This window comes from Oncorhynchus nerka, linkage group LG12 (assembly GCF_034236695.1).
Source record: "Oncorhynchus nerka isolate Pitt River linkage group LG12, Oner_Uvic_2.0, whole genome shotgun sequence".
Lineage (NCBI taxonomy): Eukaryota > Metazoa > Chordata > Actinopteri > Salmoniformes > Salmonidae > Oncorhynchus > Oncorhynchus nerka.
This window is the reverse complement of record NC_088407.1, coordinates 33977294-33993026: the sequence shown is the minus strand read 5'-3', so window position 1 is coordinate 33993026 and position 15733 is coordinate 33977294. Positions and strand designations below refer to the sequence as shown.

Genomic DNA, 15733 nt, shown 5'->3' with positions numbered 1-15733 from the left:
CACACCTAACAGCAGTGCTGCCAGATCTTTCCACATTTTGTTGTGTTACAGCCTGAATTAGGATTATATTTATATATTTTTTGTCAATGTATAATTATGTTGTAATTGTTTTATTTTTTTGCAAATTCATTGTAAATGAAAAGCGGAAATATCTTGAGTAAAAAAAAAAAAACTTTGTTATGGCAATCCTAAATAAGCTCAGGAATAAAAATGTGCTTTACAAGTCACATAAATTGCATGGATTCACTCTGTGTGAAATAACAGTGTGTAACGTGATTTTTGAAAGACTAGCTCATCTCTATACCCCACACATACAATTATCTGCAAGGTCGAGCAGTGAATTTCAGACACAGATTCAACCGCAAAGACCAACGAGACTCTCCAATGCCTCGCAAAGATGGGAACCTATTAGTAGATGGGTAAAAAATTTAAAAGGCAGACATTGGATATCCATTTGAGCATGGTGAAGTTATTAATTACACTTTGGATGGTGTATTATTACACCCAGTCACTACAAAAATAAAGGTGTCCTTCCTAATTCCATTGCTGGAGAGGAAGGAAACCACTCAGGGATTTCACCATGAGGCCAATGGTGACTTTAACACAGAGTTTTTAATGGCTGTGATAGGGGAAAACTGAGAATGGATCAACATTGTAGTTACTTCACAATACTAACAATACTACTCCACAATACTAATAGTTACTCCACAATACTAATACTAACTAACTGACAATGAAAAGAAGGAAGCTTTTACATAATAAAAAAATATTCTAAAACATGCATCCTGTTTGCAACAAAAGTAAAACTGGGTATGGGTATGGGTATGCTTGTAATTGTAAGGACTGAGGAGTTTTTCAGGATAAAAAATAAACAGAATGGAGCTAAATACAGGCAAAATCCTAAAAGAAAACCTGGTTCAGTCTGCTTTCCACCAGACACTGGAAGATGAATTTACCTTTTAGCAGGACCATAACTTAAAATACAAGGGCAAATCTACACTGGAGTTGTTTACCAAGAAGACAGTGAATGTTCCTGAGTGGCCGAGTTACAGTTCTGACTTATATCTAGTTGAAAATCTATGGCAACTTGAAAATGCCTGTATAGCTCATGATTCAGGGGTGTGAATACTTATGTAAATTAAATATTTCTGTAATTCAGTTTAATAGATTTGCAAAAATGTCTGAAAATATGTTTTCAATTTGTCATTATGGGATACTGTGTATATGGAAAAAAAAATGTAATCCATTTTGAATTCAGGCTGTAACACAACAAAATGCAGAATAAATAAAGGGGTAGGAATACTTTCTGAAGGCCATGTATATGCTCAGTCCTCCATTGACCAACAATTACTGTAAAACCTCATCCCTCTCTCTCTCTCTCTCTCTCCATTCTCCTCTCTCTCCAGGGAAGGAAGAGTCGGTGGCCACCTTCAAGGGGAACGAGTTCTTCTGCTACGACCTGTCGCTGACGCCCATCCAGAGCAGCACGGACGAGATCACGCTCTCCTTCCGCACGCTGCAGCGCAACGGCCTCATGCTGCACACGGGCAAGTCGGCCGACTACGTCAACCTGTCGCTGAAGAGCGGCGCCGTGTGGCTGGTCATCAACTTGGGCTCGGGCGCTTTCGAGGCACTGGTGGAGCCCGTCAACGGGAAGTTCAACGACAACACCTGGCACGATGTGCGCGTCACCCGCAACCTGCGTCAGGTAAAGAGACACGACGTGATTGGTCCATCTTCTATGCAGCGTTTCTCTCTCGCTTTCTGTATCTTTTTGGCCTTCTTATCTCTCTATCTTTCCACCTATTTTATCTGTTGGTCTATATCTCTCTTTGTTTTCTTCCTTTTTCTCCTGTCGCTTGATCCCTACCTAATGTTGGCGTTTTTCTCTTCCAGTTCCAGGGTTGAGATCTGCAGAGGAATGCTGCTGTTTCACTCTCTGTTGTCATGGTTTTCTTTCCAAAAAACTACCAAAGACCCATATCATCTTCTCATTGGGGTAAACGTGGGGGAAGGGGGTCAAAGTTGAGATCACCGAGGAAGTAGAACTGACCCAGTACTTGAGCATCACACACATTAATTTATATTTTGGTGGATATCTAGTACACACACATCTAGAACATCAAGTACTTGTATGTCTACGTAAGCCTAATAGGGAACACTGCATTCAATAGTCACTACCAATGGGAGCTGTTCTTGTTTATATATGTATGCATGTAATGTACTTACCCGCATGTGATGCTTTCTAATTTATCAGAAGAGACGATGCATTTCAGCCCCATCTTAACACATTACTCCATAGATCTTTACAACCAGCTAATCACAGCCAATAGGTGGCAAGGGAGCCCACTCAGCGGATGTGAGCACCAGCGTACACGCACACTAACAAAGCCTCACACGCGCACATGCACGTATGTGCGTGCGCACACGTATACCCCTCACAACCACACGTTGAATTGAACAGCACAAGCAAAGGATCGATACCAGGTCATCAATTGGCAGATAGTGGCTGTGAGATGTAATCAATTTCACTTACATTTGCCTTGCTTGCTTCTCCCAGTGTTTTGGTAATTGTAATTGGAATGAATGGCTTGTCAGCCCTAATAATCGCCATTGTAAAGGCCCCGTATTGCAACCAGGACTGATTTGAATGCATTAACAAACAAAAAAATAAAAACAATCTCACCTCCTTTGTCCAGCGCCGCGGCAAACATTTACACAAAGCCTTCACTTCCTCTCCCCTGGAAACAAAACAGGTGCGTCAAACTTCTCTGGACTTTTTTAATGACTGCAGAATTCAGTCTCAGGCAGGAGAAAGAAAAGTTGTGTTGAGAGCTTAACTCGGGGGGCAAAGCCGTTGACACTGGAAAGGCATGCTCGCACACTGACAGAGAGATTTGCTGGGGGTGGAGGGGGGGTGCACAATCATTCACTCAAACTGGTGCATGTACACTAAGTACACCAACCATTAGGAACACCCCTCCCCACTCCCCCTCAAATCAATAGTTATTGGTCACATGCGCCGCGTCAATGTGCAGGGGTATGAGGTAGTTGAGGCAATACACTATGTACATGTAGGTATGGGTAAAAGTGACTAGGCAATCAGGATATATAATAAACAGAGTAGCAGCAGTGTGTGTGTGTGTGTGTGTGTGTGTGTGTGTGTGTGTGTGTGTGTGTGTGTGTGTGTGTGTGTGTGTGTGTGTGTGTGTGTGTGTTGGATTGTCAGTTTAGTACTGTATGTGTGAGTGTCTGGGTAGAGTATAGTGAGTGTGCATGGAGCCAGTGTAAGAGAGTCATTGCCAAAAATAAAGAGGGTCAATGTTAGTAGTCACGGAGGCAATTTGACTAACTGCTCAGCAGTCTTATGAACACCAAGATGTACAGGAGTCTTTTGGTCCCAGACTTGGCACTCTGCTACCACTTGCTGTGCAGTAGCAGAGAGAACAGTCCATGACTTGGGTAGCTGGAGTTCTTGACAATCTTTAGGGCCTTTCTCTGACACCGCCTGCTATAGAGGTCCTGGATGGCAGGGAATTCGACCCCAGTGACATATTGGGTCGTAACCGCTACCCTCTGTAGCGCCTTGCGGTTAGATGTCGAACAGTTTCCATACCAAGAGGTGATGCAGGCAGTCAAGATGCTCTCAATGGTGCAGCTGTAGAACTGTTTGAGGATCTGAGAGCGTCCTGGGGGTGAAGAGACATTGTCATGTCCTCTACACGACTGTGTTGGTGTGTTTGGGCCATGATAGGTCCTTAGTGAAGTGGACACTGAAGAACATGAAGCTCTCAACTCGCTCCACTCCAACCCCGTTTCCTGTAGTCCACAAACCCCTCCACACTGAGGGAGAGGTTGTTGTCCTGGCACCACACTGCCAGGTCTCTGACCTCCCTATAGGCTGTCTTATTATCCTTGGTGATCAGGCCTACCACCATCATGCTGTTGACAAAATTACTAATGGGGGAGTCGTGCGTGGCCACACAGTGGGCGAATAGGGAGTACAGGAAGGGACTGAGCATGCACCCCTGAGGGGCCCCCGTGTTCAGGGTCAGCGTGACAGATGTGTTTTTTCCTACCCTCACAACCTGGGGGCAGTCCATCAGGAAGTCCAGGAACAAGTTGCACAGGGAGGTGTTCAGTCCCAGGCTCCTTAGTTTAGTGATGAGCTTGGATGGCACTATGGTGTTGAACCCTGAGCTGTAGTCAAAGAACAGCATTCATATACAATTGAAGAAAAATGTAGGTATTACAGACTGGGTTGTGAATAGGTTGAACATTTCAGTGAAGACACTTGCCAGCTGGTAGCGCATGCTCTGAGTACGTGTCCTGGTAATCCGTCTGGCCTGATGGAGGTCTTACTCACATCGGCTATGGAGAGAGTGATCATATAGTCATCTGAAAACAGCTGGTGCTCTCACACATGGTTCAGTGTTGCTTGCCTCAAAGCAAGCATAGAAGGCATTTAGCTCGTTTGATAGATTTGCATCACTCGTTAGTTCTCGGCTGGGTTTCCCTTTGTAATCTGGGATAGTTTGCAACCCTGTTATGAACATCAGAGCTGGTGTAGTATCATTTGATCTTAGTCCTGTATTAATGCTTTGCCTGTTTGATGGTTCGTTGGAGGGTGCAGTGGGATATTTTATAAGCGCCCGGATTATTGTCCCGCTCCTTGAAAGCAGCAGCTCTAGTCATTAGTTCAGTGCAGATGTTGCCTGTAATCCATGGCTTCTGGTTGGGATATGTATGTACGGTCACTAGCGAAACAGTCCTGTAGTTTAGCGTCCGCTTCATCGGACCACTTCTGTATTGAGCGTGTCACTGGTACTTCCTGTTTGAGTTTTTGCTTGTAAGCAGGAGTCAGGAGTTATGGTCAGATTTGCCAAATAGAGGGCAAGAGAGAGCTTTGATTGCATCTCTGTGTGTGGAGTAAAGATCTAGTGTTTTTTTTCTCCTGTAGTTGCACTCATGACTTTCTGGTAGAAATTAGGTAAATCTGATTTCAATTTCCCTGCATTAAATCACTGGCATCCAGAGCTCTGCAAGAGCATTTTCTTCTTTGCTTATGACTGTATACAGCTCGTTAAGTGCGGTCTTAGAGACAGAATCGGTTTATGGTGGTAAATAGACAGCTACAAAAATACAGATGAAATCTCTCTTGTTAAGTAGTATGTTCCACAGCTTATTCTAAGTAAGGCGAGCAGAACCTTGAGACTTTCTTAATATAATATTAGAGATTGCACTCCAGCTGTTGTCGACAAAGAGAGACACTCCTTGAGCTTACTGGACTCTGCTGTTCTGCCGATGCATAGAAAAACCAGCTATATGTATATAATCCATGTCCTTGGATAATATGACTCCGAGAAGCATAACATAAAAATCGGTGAAGTTGGAGACTTTTATCTCCCTCACCAACTTCAAACATCAGCTATCCGAGCAGCTAACCGATCGCTGCAGCTGTACATAGTCTATTGGTAAATAGCCCACCCATTTTCACCTACCTCATTCCCATACTGTTTTTATACTGTTTTTTTTATTTATTTACTTTTCTGCTCTTTTGCACACCAATATCTCTACCTGTACATGACCATCTGATCATTTATCACTCCAGTGTTAATCTGCTAAATTGTATTATTCGCCACCTCCTCATGCCTTTTGCACACATTGTATATAGACTGCCCATTTTTTTCTACTGTGTTATTGACTTGTTAATTGTTTACTCCATGTGTAACTCTGTGTTGTCTGTTCACACTGCTATGCTTTATCTTGGCCAGGTCGCAGTTGCAAATGAGAACTTGTTCTCAACTAGCCTACCTGGTTAAATAAAGGTGAAATAAAATAAAAAAATATTACATTTCTTACTGTCCTGTTGATAGGATAGTCTCGAACGGAGCTCGTCCAGTTTATTCTCCAGCGATTGGACATTCGCCAATAGAAGAGAGGGTGGAGACGATTTATTCACTCGCTGCCGCAGTCTCTTCAGGGTGCCCGTGCACCTGCCTCTATAAAGCGCTGTCTTCTCCTCCTTCGATTGTCGGGGATTTGGGCCTGATACAGAGAAATCGACATGTCTTTTGCCTCAAAGTAGAAGTCCTCGTCCAAGTGAAGGTTAGTGAAAACTGTTCTAATATCTAGAAGCTCTATTTGGTCATCGGAACCGATGGCGTAAACATTATGTACAAAAGAAAGTTCACGTCAGCACAAAAAAAGACACAAAAAGAAAGACACAAAATCGCACAATTGGTCAGGAGCCTGTAAAACATCCGCTTTCTAATGCAGCTCCATTCTTCCCACATGGCAGGGGTCAGATATTTTTTGCTGCGAGGGCTTTTGCTCACCAGGTTGAAACAGATTTAATGAGTTTGGAAAGCTGACATGATTCTAGAGATTTTGTCCCTGATCCCACCCTCCCACCACCAGTCCCACTGTCCACACTGAGCTATGCTATACCACACATACTCAGCTATACTACAAACATATCCATACACACACACACACACACACACACGGTAGCTGTTACCAATAACATGGGAGGTTAGAATTTTTTTGGAGGGGGTAGGGGGGGAGTAAGATATCTATGCCTCTGGAACTTTCTCACTCATCATTATTCACGATTCATTCAGGATAATCTGTAATCATGGTGAAGTAGCATCCACATTAATGTAGACGTGTTCAGAAAACGATTCTATTCTTATTTACAATTTACAGTAAAAGTGACTCCAAAATGACAATAGATGATTTACCATTTGTTTCTATTGGACTAAACATAATCTGAAACACAACAAAAAAGTAACTGTAGTAACAAACTGTATGTAGTCATTGCATGCAAGGAATAAAAACTAGACCTTTGACTCTTTGAATACACAATAAGTGAATTTGTCTAAATAATAATGACACATACAGTTGGACCCACTAGATGCATAAAGTGCTTTCATTTATAAACTGTAAAACATATATTGTATGTATGAAAATATCCTCAAATAAAAACGTGGCATTCTCTGCAGTCGCCTCATGTAAAACGTTTGATCTCAACTCCAAAATACTGGAGTATAGAGCCAAACAGTCCAACTACATGCAGAGGGAATATACATTGCTAGTATTTGATTTTTTGATAGGCATTATATTATGCTACTGTAATGACACTTCTTAATAATAGCCTATAGGACAACACAAAGACCTTTGTCATAGTGGACATGCCCTCAACCTCTGCTCTAGTAATCCCCAGAGAAAAGGAGACCTCTATGTATCCTTGTTGTTGACGTGAGGGGGAACCCTATGCATTAAGGAGCTCTACGTTTACACTACCTTCACCCCATTAACTGCCTGGTTGGCTGAGGGAGGATATTGATGGCATTGACCTGACCTGTCAGACCTGACCTGCACTCATTCTACTCCTTGCTAATCAAAAAAAATCCTCTGGGAGCAGATCATGCTACCCATACACATGCAGGAGAACACACACACACACACACACACACACACACACACACACACACACACACACACACACACACACACACACACACACACACACACACACACACACACACACACACACACACACACACACACACACACACACACACACACACACACAGCTCATATTATACACCCTGCTTTCAACATGATGCCATACCGCCAGGATAGCCCTCTCCCCTATCTTCACCAGCCTATACCTGTTCTAATAGCTCTAAAGCCACAATTTCCATTCCTTTTTAATGCCTAGCTTGATTTCATTCCATTAAATGCTTTTACTGTGTTGTTCGGCAGCCGCAGTTGTTACAATGAGCTTCCCAAGCAGTTCAAGCTGGTGACTAATCATTCAGTTGGTTTTTTTTCTCTCATTGTGTGTTTTCTCCTCCACCACCGCTCACCTGAAACCTGTGGATTTTTCAGCTTCTTAATGGTGAAAATGTGGCAGAGAATTAGGTGAGAGGATATGGAATCCTGAAGAGAAGAAACGCAACTCAGAATCACAGCTCCACCCAGTGGTAAATAGTGGTAACGCTGTACTGCAGGCCTGTGTAGGGAGAGGTAACGCTGTACTGCAGGCCTGTGTAGGGAGAGGTAACGCTGTACTGCAGGCCTGTGTAGGGAGAGGTAACGCTGTACTGCAGGCCTGTGTAGGGAGAGGTAATGCTGTACTGCAGGCCTGTGTAGGGAGAGGTAATGCTGTACTGCAGGCCTGTGTAGGGAAAGGTAACGCTGTACTGCAGGCCTGTGTAGGGAGAGGTAATGCTGTACTGCAGGCCTGTGTAGGGAGAGGTAACGCTGTACTGCAGGCCTGTGTAGGGAGAGGTAACGCTGTACTGCAGGCCTGTGTAGGGAGAGGTAACGCTGTACTGCAGGCCTGTGTAGGGAGAGGTAACGCTGTACTGCAGGCCTGTGTAGGGAAATGTAACGCTGTACTGCAGGCCTGTGTAGGGAGAGGTAACGCTGTACTGCAGGCCTGTGTAGGGAGAGGTAACGCTGTACTGCAGGCCTGTGTAGGGAGAGGTAACGCTGTACTGCAGGCCTGTGTAGGGAGAGGTAACGCTGTACTGCAGGCCTGTGTAGGGAGAGGTAACGCTGTACTGCAGGCCTGTGTAGGGAGAGGTAACGCTGTACTGCAGGCCTGTGTAGGGAGAGGTAACGCTGTACTGCAGGCCTGTGTAGGGAGAGGTAACGCTGTACTGCAGGCCTGTGTAGGGAGAGGTAACGCTGTACTACAGGTCTGTGTAGGGAGAGGTAATGCTGTACTACAGGCCTGTTTAGGGAGAGGTAAAGCTGTACTGCATGCCTGTGTAGGGAGAGATAATGCTGTACTTCAGGTCTGTGTAGGGAGAGATAATGCTGTACTGCATGCCTGTGTAGGGAGAGGTAATGCTGTACTGCAGGGCTGGGGAGAAGTAACATACTGTGTCTGAGAGCAGTGTGGATGGTCCCTGTGGTATATGGATGATGGACAGGCAAGGACGTTCACAGTGACCTCTCATCATGGAGGAGGCTCCTTCAAACACAGAGAGTCAGTCAGGCAGGCGTCCCTTCCCGTTTCCTCTCCTCCTACCCACGGTTCTCCTCCTCTTCTCTCCGGCTGTGACATAATGAGATTCTATCATGTACGGTTCGTAGACTTTAAGCACTGGTGACCGTGCTGCAATACTCCACGGCTAAGTGGCTGGACAGACAGACAGATACTGCAGCAAAAGCACCCCATGCATAAAATGCAAACCCATGCAGCAAGACCAACGGACCAATAGGAGAGTGGCTACACAATAAAAGCTGTTATATAGAACCTAAAAACGTTATTTGGCTCTCCCCATAAGATAACCCTTTGAAGAACCCTTTTTTTGTTCCAGGTAGAGCCCTTTTGGTTCCATGTAGAACCCTTTCCGCAGAAGGTTCTACATTGAACCCTTCAACCTGGGACACAAAAGGGTTCTCCAATGGGGACATTTCGAAGAACCCTTGTCAAATGTCATCTACTACATGACACATAACATACCAACTCTGTATTCACAATTGTCTATTTATAAACATGCCCTTCATTCATTCTGTTCACAATAGCAAACATACAGTGGCAAGAAAAAGTATGTGAACCCTTTGGAATTACCTGGATTTCTGCACAAAATGGTCATACAATTTGATCTGATCTTCATCTAGGTCACAACAATAGACAAACACAGTCTGCTAATAACACGAAAATAATTATACTTTTTTTATGTCTTTATTGAACGCCCAGTGTAAACATTCACAGTGTAAACATTCACAGTGTAAACATTCACAGTGTAGGGTGGAACAATATGTGAACCCTTGGATTTAATAACTGGTTGACCCTCCTTTAGCAGCAATAACCTCAACCAAATGTGTTCTGTAGTTGCGGATCAGACCTACACGGTCAGGAGGAATTTTGGACAATTCCTCTTTACAAAACTGTTTCAGTTCAGCAATACTCTTAGGATAACTGGTGTAAACCGCTCTCGAGGTCAAGCCACAGCATCTCAATCGGGTTGAGGTCAGGACTCCGACAGGGCCACTCCAGAAGGCATATTTTCTTCTGTTGAAGCCATTATGTTGTTGATTTACTTCTGTGTTTTGGGTCGTTGTCCTGTTGCATCACCCAACTTCTGTTGAGCTTCAATTGGTGGACAGATAGCCTAACATTCTCCTACAAAATGTCTTGAAAAACTTGGGAATTCATTTTTCTGTTGATGATAGCAAGCTGTCCAGGCCCTGAGGCGGAAAAGCAGCCCCAAACCATGATGCTCCCTACACCGTACTTTACAGTTTGGATGAGGTTTTGACATGTGTTGTGCCTTTTTTTTCCCTCACATAGTGTTGTGTTCCTTCCAAACAACTCAACTTTAGTTTAATCTATCCACAGAATATTTTGCTAGAAGCGCTGTGGAACATCCAGGTGCTCTTTCGCAAACTTCAGACGTGCAGCAATGGGGTTTTTTGGACAGCAGTGGCTTCCTCCGTGGTGTCCTCCCATGAACACTACTCCTGTTTGGTGTTTTACGTATCGTAGATTCGTCAACAGAGATGTTAGCATGTTCCAGAGATTTCTGTAAGTCTATAGCTGACACTCTAGGATTCATCTTAATTCTTAGAGATAGGCATCCCTCTAGTGGGACACTATATGTATGTATTCAATATAGACAAGACAAATACAATAATGTGTGTGTAATATACTGATTACTAATATATGCAGAAAATCCAGGTGATTTTCAAGGGTTCACATATTTTTTCTTGCCACTGTATATTACCCTCAATAATCAATATCCTTTCCATGTTCCATACAACTAGGCTTTGTCCCAATTCAGACCCTTTTCCCTATATATATAGTGCACTACTTTTTTACCAGGACCCATAGTGCTCTGGTCAGAAGCAGTGTCCTAATCAGTGAGAGAACAGCGAATTGCCTTGATATTACTGACACACACACTGACTTGAGAGAGTAAAGACATCTTCTGTCATTATGAATGAAGCCTCCTCATTGAGTTTGCTCTCTGTCTGAAATTGTGTTTTGATTATAGAGTGCTCCCCATCAGAGATGTTAGGATTCGGCCGGAGAGGATGAACATTAAGGAGATTCTGCCAATATCCCCATCTCTCCCACTTCAGTCGATTCCCACTGGGCACAGACGTCAATTGAACACCTTTTCCACGTTGGTTCAATGTCATTTCAGTGAAATGACGTGGAAACAACGCGTGCCCAGTAGGTTCATTACCGCTCTAAGTGGCTAAATGTTTTATGTTAGCTGTGCTGGATTTTGTCCGCTTTCTTAGGGGAATCTAGTACTTCAAGTTTGCTGAAAGGCTGGTTTTTGCAACGTGTAAACCATGGAAATACATATACCAATACACTGAAATGTAACAACTGTACAGCTGAACCTGATATGACGCACAGGCTACAGGGAAGAGACACAGACGTGATATTCACATACTGCTGCTGCCAGAAAAGGGGAGCAGGGATCTTTCTTGCAGTTTGGATCTTTAGGTCTCATTCCAAACCACTTACTGAAAGAGGGTAATACAGTAAGCACAGTCAGGGGCTGTCTATCTGTCTGTCTGTGTGCAGAACAGGCACCTTAAGGCCCTCGGGGGGACCTACAACCAATAGGAAACATGATCCAGACAGGGAGAGCTGCAGGACATCAGTGAGTGTATGAGGATGGGAGGGTTGGGTGTGTGTGTGTCCACGTGTATGACACTCTACCTGCAGTGAAAGAGAGAAAGCTTCTCTGGGATGTAAGAGCACAGTTTAGGGACTGATGGAATATGAAAGGCTTTCTTTTATTCCCTCTGTGGCTTAACAACAAAGCATTTGCTGCTCGTGTGTCTGTGAACTGGGGAGAAGGCTTCGCTTACGTCTGGTGACTGAGACATTTGAAGCCTTGAACACCTTTCCTATTCGCTCTCTTTCTTTGTCTCCCTCTCGCGCTCTGCTCATTCACTTTCTCTTTCTCTCTCTATCTAGCGCTCTATCCCATTTCCTTCTATATAATTAGATCTTGGTTTCAGCCATTGGATTAATTGTGGGATCAAACAGATTTGTCTTGTTCTTAGGTGCTGAGCGCACTGCTCTGAGCGCACTGCCCTGAGGTTCCCAGTGCCCTGAGTTCAGCTCCTCCAACACATTGCCTTTGATGTGCTGCAGGCAGGACACACTGTGCGTGTACAGAGTGCACGCACACTCATGCATGGAGAGGCACACACTCTTGTTTTTAGTTTTTCGATTATTCTTGCACTTGTTTGACATTCTACTGCGCTGTTAGGAGCTAGCAACACAAGCATTTCTCTGCACCCGCCAGACCAATGAACTTTGATTTGATTTGACATAATCATGCGCAGACACACACATGCACACACACACACTGGAGCTTGAGAATCAGGGGCTTACAAAGGCTAGCTCTACCTTTTGTATGGGATGAGGAATGATTGAATCATTCCATAGGCAGCAGAAAGAACAACCAGCACCACAATCAATAGCGGGGCTTCTTGGACATTCTTCTGCATCTCTTCTCCTGCTCTTTTTCTATCCCTCTCTGTTTGGCATCATCAAACTAACAACTGCAATTATGCCCCCCTCTCCCTCCCCTTCCACCCCTTCTTCCCTTCCTCTCTCCATCCCACAGCGTCAACCTTCATCGACACAGAGAGGAAGCCACTAGAATGCAGAATAGTCGTCAAATCAATTCCTCCTCTCCCTTCCACTTGCATCTCCTCTCCCCGCTCATAATTTGTCACCTAGCAACCAGCCAGTCCGCTGGCTGTTGTTTCATCTCGAGCCTGTTTATGTTTCTGCCTCCGGTACAGAAGAGGCATGAACCACTTCAGTGCCAGTACTGTCCTCATCGCATACTATAGTCTGCCTCTGTATCTCTATAGAGTAGCAGAGCTCTCGTAGGGTTAACACTGTATTTCCATACAGGAGAGGTATGAACCACTTCAGCGCCACCACCCCCTGACCTCATAACATATTTAATCCCCTCTCTCTCTAGTCTAAAGAGTAGCACAGCTCTCGTAGGGTTAACCATGCCTTTCCCATAACATTCCCACCAGCAAGGACTAGTCGTGATAGTAGAGCCACCGATCACCTCCCTCTAGCGACGATTATCTGTGGGTGAAATGGCATGCAATGTGTAACAGTTGGGTGGAAGGGCATGCGTTGTAACAATTTGGTGAAATGGCATGCGGTGTGTAACAGTTGGGTGAAATGGCATGCAGTGTAACAGTTGGGTGAAATGGCATGCAGTGTAACAGTTGGGTGAAATGGCATGCGGTGTAACAGTTGGGTGAAATGGCATGCAGTGTAACAGTTGGGTGAAATGGCATGCGGTGTAACAGTTGGGTGAAATGGCATGCGGTGTGTAACAGTTGGGTGAAATGGCATGCGGTGTAACAATTTGGTGAAATGGCATGCGATGTAACAATTTGGTAAAATGACATACAGTGTAACAGTTGGGTGAAATGGCATGCGGTGTAACAGTTGGGTGAAATGGCATGCGGTGTAACAGTTGGGTGAAATGGCATGCGGTGTAACAGTTGGGTGAAATGGCATGCGGTGTAACAGTTGGGTGAAATGGCATGCGGTGTAACAGTTGGGTGAAATGGCATGCAGTGTAACAGTTGGGTGAAATGGCATGCGGTGTAACAGTTGGGTGAAATGGCATGCAGTGTAACAGTTGGGTGAAATGGCATGCGATGTAACAATTTGGTAAAATGGCATACAGTGTAACAGTTGGGTGAAATGGCATGCGGTGTAACAGTTGGGTGAAATGGCATGCGGTGTAACAGTTGGGTGAAATGGCATGCGGGGTAACAGTTGGGTAAAATGGCATGCGGTGTAACAGTTGGGTGAAATGGCATGCGGTGTAACAGTTGGGTGAAATGGCATGCGGTGTAACAGTTGGGTGAAATGGCATGCGGGGTAACAGTTGGGTGAAATGGCATGCGGTGTAACAGTTGGGTGAAATGGCATGCGGTGTAACAGTTGGGTGAAATGGCATGCGGTGTAACAGTTGGGTGAAATGGCATGCGGTGTAACAGTTGGGTGAAATGGCATGCGGTGTAACAGTTGGGTGAAATGGCATGCGGTATAACAGTTGGGTGAAATGGCATGTGATATAACAGTTTGGTGAAATGGCATGCGGTGCAACAGTTGGGTGAAATGGCATGTGGTATAACAGTTGGGTGAAATGGCATGCGGTGTAACAGTTGGGTAAAATGGCATGCGGTATAATAGTTGGGTGAAATGGGATGCGGTATATCAGCTCTCATGAGTCTGCTGGATGTTCTGCACACAGGTAGAAGAGAGCTTCTGGCCAAAGACATTTAGCTCATGCCGATGTATGAACATTTGTTTGAATTGCTACTCAACATTCAAGTCAATAGCAATCATCTGCATGTCCTTTGCATAGCATCCCATTTGTTTGCTAATATGTAGTTTGTATGAACAAGTGCTTGTGTGTGTGTTTGCCTACATTAACATCTTCAACCCTTCTCACTCAGAAAGAGCCTCTTGTTTACCACTAACAGCTCTGTCACCAATTGTCATGTTTATTCATGTCCTAGTTTGCATCTTACAGCCATTTTAACCAGACCTATAATTATGTAAAAAATCTCTGGACCATTAGAGCATACTCACAAATGTTGCAGGTAGCATTTTGGAAATACACAAACTGAGGGGAAAAGAGAGGGAGAGAGAGAGCGATATACTTTCAGAGAGAGGGATAACACAGAAGAAATGTCTACTTAGGTACTATTAGCCATCATTTTCACTTGTGGCTGCACACACACAAGCCCCACCTGTTTGCCTAGCTCTCTCTCCCCGGCGTAATTGCGCTGACATTTATATTGTCACCTGGAGCTGTTCTGTCAATTTCCATTACTGGGAGCCCAGGCTGTGGTGTTATGGTAGAGAGTGGAGGGAGGGAAGGAAGGAAGGAAAGGAGGAAGGGGAGTATCAAGGAGAGGATTGGAATGAAAGCGGAACTAACTACCTGCTAGAAAGACACCTCTCGGCTTCCCCTGACCACACTGCTGGAGATCTCACTAAAGCAATACTCCCCTGACCACACTGCTGGAGATCTCACTAAAGCAATACTCCCCTGACCACACTGCTGTAGATCTCACTAAAGCAATACTCCCCTGACCACACTGCTGTAGATCTCACTAAAGCAATACTCCCCTGACCACACTGCTGTAGATCTCACTAAAGCAATACTCCCCTGACCACACTGCTGTAGATCTCACTAAAGCAATACTCCCCTGACCACACTGCTGTAGATCTCACTAAAGTTATACTCCCCTGACCACACTGCTGTAGATCTCACTAAAGTAATACTCCCCTGACCACACTGCTAGAGATCTCACTAAAGCAATACTCCACTGACACCTCTGCTGCAACATGTGGTGCATACAAGACATATACATATGCCAGATCAAATACAAACATGAGCGCATACATGCATGCACACAACACACCAAACGCACCCACGCACACTCGCGCATCCCTCAGCAACCGCATGTTGAGTATCCTCCGAGTCATTTGATAGCATACAGTGCCTCCAGAAAGTATTCACACCACTTGACTTTTCCCACATTTTGTTGTGTTACAGTCTGAATTTAAAATGGATTACATTTATATTTTGTCACTGGCCTACAGGCAGTACCCCATTATGTTAAAGTGGAATTATGTTTATTGACATTTGTACAAATTAAAATAAAATAAAATTTAAGCTGAAAG

The 15733-nt window shown here is 44.4% G+C and overlaps 1 protein-coding gene across 1 annotated transcript in view; it reads left to right on the top strand.

Moving 5' to 3' along the window:
• The first annotated feature begins 1397 nt into the window (after positions 1–1397).
• Positions 1398–15733, top strand: part of LOC115138164 (neurexin-2-like) — a 599118-nt gene continuing 584782 nt past the window's right edge. Inside the window, exon 1 of the mRNA XM_065025518.1 lies at positions 1398–1708. Coding sequence (XP_064881590.1) covers positions 1535–1708 — 174 coding nt within the window. The 5' untranslated portion in view covers positions 1398–1534. The remainder of the gene's footprint in view (positions 1709–15733) is intronic.